This window comes from Caenorhabditis briggsae (assembly GCF_000004555.2).
Source record: "Caenorhabditis briggsae complete genome, chrIV, whole genome shotgun sequence".
NCBI lineage: Eukaryota > Metazoa > Nematoda > Chromadorea > Rhabditida > Rhabditidae > Caenorhabditis > Caenorhabditis briggsae.
In genome coordinates, this window is record NC_013487.2 from 3,423,276 (window position 1) to 3,430,528 (window position 7,253).

General features: G+C 33.4%; 2 protein-coding genes across 2 annotated transcripts in view; one reads left to right on the top strand and one right to left on the bottom strand.

Moving 5' to 3' along the window:
• CBG11679 overlaps window positions 1-2,326 on the bottom strand; it is a gene marked incomplete at both ends in the record, with an annotated part of 2,789 nt that extends 463 nt beyond the window's left edge. Inside the window, 5 exons of the mRNA XM_045244969.1 lie at window positions 285-462; window positions 660-933; window positions 981-1,320; window positions 1,489-1,567; window positions 2,129-2,326. Coding sequence (XP_045094622.1) covers window positions 285-462; window positions 660-933; window positions 981-1,320; window positions 1,489-1,567; window positions 2,129-2,326 — 1,069 coding nt within the window. The remainder of the gene's footprint in view (window positions 1-284; window positions 463-659; window positions 934-980; window positions 1,321-1,488; window positions 1,568-2,128) is intronic.
• CBG11675 overlaps window positions 1-6,426 on the top strand; it is a gene marked incomplete at both ends in the record, with an annotated part of 27,382 nt that extends 20,956 nt beyond the window's left edge. Inside the window, 5 exons of the mRNA XM_002632734.1 lie at window positions 4,097-4,269; window positions 4,473-4,607; window positions 5,703-5,844; window positions 5,889-6,020; window positions 6,205-6,426. Coding sequence (XP_002632780.1) covers window positions 4,097-4,269; window positions 4,473-4,607; window positions 5,703-5,844; window positions 5,889-6,020; window positions 6,205-6,426 — 804 coding nt within the window. The remainder of the gene's footprint in view (window positions 1-4,096; window positions 4,270-4,472; window positions 4,608-5,702; window positions 5,845-5,888; window positions 6,021-6,204) is intronic.
• Window positions 6,427-7,253: the final 827 nt, after the last annotated feature.

The window sequence follows — 7,253 nt, forward strand, 5'->3', positions numbered from 1 at the left end:
CAAGATTAAAGGCGCAACGAATTTCCCGGTTGGATCTCGCTCCGACTTTTGTCGTGTACTCCACGAGGAGGAGGACGAGATCACATGGCCTAGAAAACTCCTGCAATTTCGCTTCCGACAAAATTGCTGGTTTTTTTGCAAAACATCTGTCAACTACAGAATTTAAACTCTATTTTTGTTTAGTACATTCTAAAATTTTCAGACAAATTTAAAAGGTCTTTTGTAGGCGTCTAAAATTGACCATTTTCAACTAAAAGGTAAAATTTCGTTTCTAAAAATCTCACCTCGACAAGCATTTCTATATATATCGATGTAAAATAAAAGTGGTAAAGGGTCCAAAACTGGATAGATAGAGTAGAAAATAGTGACAGGTTCAGAAATAAATTCACAATTGATTAGGAAAAATGGGCAAATGAACAGGATTCCAAATGGAATGAATATGAAGATTGTGGGGATGAGGGTCTGGAATTTTCTAGATTTGCACGGTTGGCCGCGGCCAGCTTTGATTACGGCTGAGCCGTCCGCGGTCAACCGTGATTTTGCATAACCTTGTTTAAGATTAAATTCCAAAAAATTGAACTGTTTTATGTTTCAAAATTATCATAACTTTTTCAATTTTTTTTATTTTCTAATTCTTCGCTATTTATTATAAAACCTACCTGCACAACCAATGCTTTGTACAACTGAATTTGCAAGTCTTTCGAATATTTTGAAACTCCTTGTTTCAATAATTCCTTAATTTTCAGTCGACTTTTTGCACACATCCATAGAATGATACCGAATGAAATTTGCATTAATAAAACACAATTAACAAAACCAATTCCATGTTTCCAATTGAAGTCGGACCAAGAAATTTGGTTTTTTGGCCAGAAAACCGCCGCCGAATATGAAATATTGGAAATTGAAACATTGAAAATGTCTAGAGTTATTGGCCTGGAAATTTCTTCTTTTTTTTCAGTCAAACTTCAGAATTTTGGTACCTAAGATAGTCTGACGATTTTGGGGACATTCCGAATAGATAGTAACATAAGAAACTCCAATTTAGGCCAGAAATTAGAGGTAGAGAGAACCAGAAAATGAGAAAGGGACCTTTGAAATATTTGAGTCTTCCCGTTCTAGAAATTCGAATTAAAAAGGAATTGTTAACTACTATACTGATACTGACTGATATTATACTGATAAAAAAATATATTTTTAGATAAAAATAACGTTCAGAAACAGGAAATATTTTTGAGATTCTAAGATTCTGAGATTCTGTTAATCTGGAATTTTGAGATTCTGATATTCTAAGATTCTGATATTCTGGAGGATTCTGAACTTCTGAAATTTTTAAATTCTGAAATTCTGAGATTCAGTCGCAGACATACACAGTATTATTAAAAAAATCGTTTGAAAAGAAAGTATAAGCTGTTTTCGAAACAGAAAATTTTAGTAATTAATGGTTCCGATTTGAACGCTAATTAGACTAATTAAAACTAATTGACAAACCTTTCCAATGCGAAAAATCGATAAACAAAATGAACGACGATTCCGTAGATTGTGGAACCACAACAGCCGCAAAGAATGCCTGAATAATTTCTAAGATTTCGGAAAACATTAATAATTTTCAAAGTTTTTTTTTCAATTCTGAAAATCAAACAATTTTTTTCGAACATTTTGATTTTGAATTTTTTCAAAAAATTGTTTCATCTTTTTAAATTTCTCTGCACTCCAGATTAAAAAGTTTTTAATTTTATATCAATTTGTTGAAACGCATTTTTCCGGCCAGGGACGTTTCGCAACCGGAAATTTTACAACAGTTTCGTAATGACTGATTCTGAAATGTCATGGGGCGAAACGGTCCGTTACGAAATGACCGGTTCTAAACCGTCTCAAAAAAAACCAGTTCCAGAATTCCTGTTTTTGAGATGACCACTTTTGAAATTTTCCCGGTTATGAAACGTGCAGTCTCAAAAAGACCAGTTTCCAAATGTCCCGGACAAATTTTTTGTCTTACAGATCAAAATCCTAGTCATTTCCTGGGACAAAAAACTTTTTCGAAGATCGGACATCATGAAAAATGTACTTCCACGACTGTAAATGTTCTGAAACTTCAAACAATTTTCTTCTCAAAAATTAATGAGCTCACAGGTCTTAAAACGAAATCCAAAACTGCAAAAATCATTGAAATTGCACAAAAATAGCACATGAGATGTCTATAATTTCCCATCTTTTTTGGAGATTTTGTGTAGATCAAAAAAATGAGCAATGAGTTTAGAAAGATTGCAAGAGTACTGGAAAAAAGTTGAATGCAATTTTTGGCAATTTCGAAGTATGGAGATTTCATTTTTTGTATTTGTTTTGTGTATTGAGATGTAATAAAAAAGATGTGATCAATTATTTGTGGTTTTCACGATTCTAGGTAGGCTAGACAGGAAATTGGACGGAAGATACACCACCGTGTCGTAGTAATAATTTTCTGAGAATCAGCTCGTGAAACAGAAATTTTCAAAGAATTTAGGAAAATTCGGGTTTAGTAACTTTGAAGGTTTGGAGGGGGGATATGAAAACCTAATTTTCTCGAAATTTTGTTCACATACGCTCCTTGAGGAGTTGAACTTGTGGACCCAACGCTGAAGGTATCGCGTTGCTACCAGCTGAGCTACTGTAGCATATGTTTAGTCCGTTGGACGATGGTATAAACAAAATACGTTCTAACTTTAGCTTTGTACAGTTTTTTGTTTCTGGATGGATGCTCCTAATGAATTTCAAACAATCTATCGCTGTTACAAACTATTTGTAACAGAAAATATTGAAAACAAAATTGTTTTTAAAACTGGTTTCGATGATAAATGTACATATCCTTTCTTACAATTTTTTTAGTTGAAGAAAGTCAACTTTGAAATCCTGAAATGGGTCTAGAATTTTTCAATTCGTCTGAAAATTTCAGAGTCTACTGAAGAAAAATAGAGATTCCTCAAAAACTTGTTTGTGAACATGGGGGATTTGAAAAATCGCAACTCCTATTTTGAGGGTCTTTGGAGACGCCCATTATTGGAAATGTGCGACAATCATTAAATATTGAAAAATCTATAGATTTACGAATTTTATGAAACAGAGAAGTTTTATTTTTTAATTCTTCAAACAAAAAATTATATCCAAGTTATGCATTTTAATTCATAGAAATACTTCAGAAGATTAGAATTGCTGGGCAATATGGTACCGGGCCGCTACCTGATGAGCTACACAGTCGAAAAGTCCTAATTACAGTAATCACCTCTGCAATGCAAAAAACCTGAACACAAAATTGATGGCAATCGCGTATTCTGTTGAAACAAAACATCCAGTTAGAGACACAGGTATGAAAAATGCTACAGTAGGAAAATTCTCAAATTTCGAGTTTTTTAAAGTCCATAGGAATTGAACATGGTGCACGGTAAGTGGGAATGTACTGAAAATCAAACTGTGGAAAAATTAATTAAAATTTTTATAACTTTCCAAAATTCTTCAGTTTTTACACGAAATCCATGGCTTCATGTTAACTGCTTACAGATCATATGCTAGTACAACTTTTTTTCTGAAATTTGTAAAGCAGTAATTCTAATTTCTATCCCCCAGTTTTCTATGTATAATTTTTAATTGTTTTGTTCAAAATTTTTTTTCAGTTTCATTATTATATTTTCTAGAATTAAATTATTGTTTGCTCTAATACATAATACATGAACGGATAGATTCTCATCATTTTCTAGACATGAGTTCATTCCCCAATAACAAATAAAAATCTCTGGGGACCATTTATCGTCACAAAAACGAAATACACATCTTCAGATTTTCATTATTTTTCTCTTAACTATACGATTTCAGAAAATGTCCTGGTTATCAGTAATCAAACCGTATATCCAACTGATTACTCTAATTTTCTCCTTATCTGTGAATTCGGTTTTCATCATTTTAGTGATTTATCATTCACCGAAAAAGTTGGGGAATTATAAACATCTAATGTGCTATTTTTCGGTCATTTCAATGATTTATGCAGTCATGGATTTTTTGGTGCAGCCGGTAGACATTTTTGGAAATTTTTTAAAATTTAGAAATTTGACTAAAAAAAAGCTTTCAGTACATTCAAACTTACGGCGCATCCTTCTCAATGGTGATGGATTTGAAAAACTCGAAACTTGTAGATTTTCCTACTGTAGCATTTTTCATAACTGCGTCTCTAACTGGATGTTTCGCTTCTACAGTATACGCGATTGCCATCAATTTTGTGTTCAGGTTTTTTGCGTTGCAGAGGTGATTACTGTAGTTTTGCGGCCGTGTAGCTGGGCCAGCTAGCTCAGAAGATACCAAAGCGGTACCATTTTTCGAAAAAGATCTAAATTTGTTTTTCAAAATTGTTAAAAAATGTCAGTTTTTTTTCTTAAAAAAATTTGTTTCATGAAATTCATAAGTCTACGAAAAACGTAACATTTTTAATGCGACTTTGATTTGGACAGGGAAGGACGCCTCCGCTATTTTCGTGGTTTCCGTCTCGTATTCTGGATTTTAATTCCTATATTTGGTGGAATTATTTGGGTGACTAATAACTGGCTATTGTTCTCACCGGATCCAGAAATGATAGAGTATTTGAGGTTGGACATTTATACAAAATATCATATTATTTAATTTTTCAAGTAGATATATCAGAAATATAACACAGTAATTAAAACTAGGTCATCCTTCCCTAAAAACTACAGATTCTCAACTTTGAGCATGCATCTCATTTTCTGGGCAAGATATCAGAACATGGTTAATTGATAAAATGTTCATCATTTTATCAAAAAATGTTTTATATATGGAACACCTTTTGATACAACTTTAAGCCAATTTATCCAATTCAACTTGAAGCCAATTTATCCAAGATAAATTGGCTTAAAGTTGAAAGTTAAGGGAATCATTCCATTTATGTCTAACTAAAAACTTGTTTCGAAATTTCTGTTACAACTAGTTTGTAACAGAGATAGATTGTTTGAAAGTCATTCATTGACTGAATTTTTCGTAGTTTTTTTGTAGTTAGAGTATGCATTCTACTGTCACGGTGTACAACGCTTAGTCCTCGCCTTTATGTATGCAATCGGGCGTGCGCTTTCTCTTTGCCCGTGTGGCTCAGTCGGTAGCGGTGCCGCACCCTCAATCATCGCCCTCACAAGTTCAACTCCTCGAGGGGCATCTTTGAACGGAATTTCGAGAACATTATTTTTTCATGTCCCCCCCCACCTTCAAGTCGCTTTAGTAATACCGTAAAACTTTCGATAGAAGTACACCAAACTGACCAGCTGAGCTACACGGTTGAGCCAAATTCGACTGAAATTATCTCGGTTCTTGTGAGAGATATCAAACATTTTTAATTGACAAAATATTGCTTATAATTAGAGCAATATTTTATCAGTTGACGACCTTTTGATGCCTTTTACAGGAAACGAGATAAATTGATTCAAATTCAAAGGATCTTTACAGTAAAACCTGTATTAGAAGGGCCCGCTAACTCATAACTTTGAGCTCATTTAACTTCTTTAGAAGTTACCAAAAAATACTCAACTGACAAAATGTTTATCATAAGATCAGCAACATTTTGTTGGTTGATCACTTTTTGATACCTTTCACAGGAAACGAGATAAATTGACTCAAAGTTAAGGCGCCCTTAAATCACTGACTTGATAAGCTTTGAAAAAATTTAATTACTTCAGATCGAATGTGAAAGAGATGTACGACATAGACGCTGACAAAATGACCTATACCGGATGCTTATACTGGAGAATCGATCGATTTGGAAGTCGATATTTGAGCAAAAAGGATTTGATTGGAGCACTTAATTTGACGGTGATTATGGTATGGTCTAAAGAAAGAACATTTTCAAAAGTTTGAATTTTCAGAATATTCCATTCTTCACAATTGTGTACTTTGGAACGAAAAGTTACAGGAAAATCCAAGAATTAATTTCTCAAGGGGAAAATGATTATTCAAAGAAGCTACAGATGCAGTTGTACAAGGCGTTGGTGGCGCAGGTGAGAATCCTCCTTCTTAAGCGACATTGCTGTCCTAAGTGTGGCACGGTGGTCGAGGAGAGCACGCTTTTGACTAGGGTTCTTGGGTTGCGGGTTCGAACCCCACTGTGGCTTTTTTGTTATTTAATCTTTTTGTATAATGATTTGAAGGTTACTCGTACTCCTAGCCATGTTTTTTTTCCAGACCCTCATCCCAATGGTATTCCTGTTCATTCCAGTTGGATTCCTTTTCTATTGCCCTTTAATTGGAATTGATATCTCCTGGTCCAGCCTACTTATTACATTTTTCTATTCGTTCTATCCGGCTGTGGACCCATTACCCAACCTATTATTTATTGATGAGTATCGAAATGCGTTCTTTAGTAAGGAAATCAGACATTTGGAATTTCATAAAATTGAGTTTTCAGATTTCATTCGACGAGCTATCAACAGAAATGAAGTCACTTCTGTGGTTTCTTATGATTTGAATATGTCATAGAACTTTTGAAAATATCTTTTTATTCAACTTTCGTATAAAAGGATTTATCCGTTTCAGAACTTTATTCTTTTCTCTTGAAATTTGGAGTTTTATGTTCTATCGGTATTTAGCCATGCGAATTTGAAACTAACAAATTTCTGATAATCGAAATGCCAGAGGATTACTGACATTTTTGAATTTCTGGATCTTCTGAATTTCCTAAAATATGAATTTTTAATTTTTTAATTTACGAAACTTCGGAAATTCTGCGTTTCTCAATTTTTGAATAATCTGTAACTTTTCGTTCTGGATTTCCAAAATTTCCCGAAATGCAGAATTGCCAAATTTCTGAATTTCTGGATCTTCTGAATTTTCTGAAACTTTAATTGTTTAATTTCTTGGATCAATTTTTTCTTGGTTCCCGTTAGAGATCTAGGAAAACATGTTGAAAAATATTTCCCTTAATATCAGAAACATTTCATTAGTTGAAATTTTTTCAAAATCTCAAACCACAAACGAGATAATTAGGATCAAAGAATGAATAGATGGCCTTGCACTTTGAGCTCATATATATCGGTTCCTGTAAAAGGTATCAAAAAGTTGTTCACTGATAAAATACTACTGATATTATGATAAACAGTTTGTTCGTTGACTACTTTTTGATACCTTTTACAGGAACCGAGATATATCAGCTCAAAGTGCAAGTATAGGGTTCCATCAAGGGTTATTTCAAAAAGTTTATTATTCAAACGTGATGAAAAAATATATAATTTGTG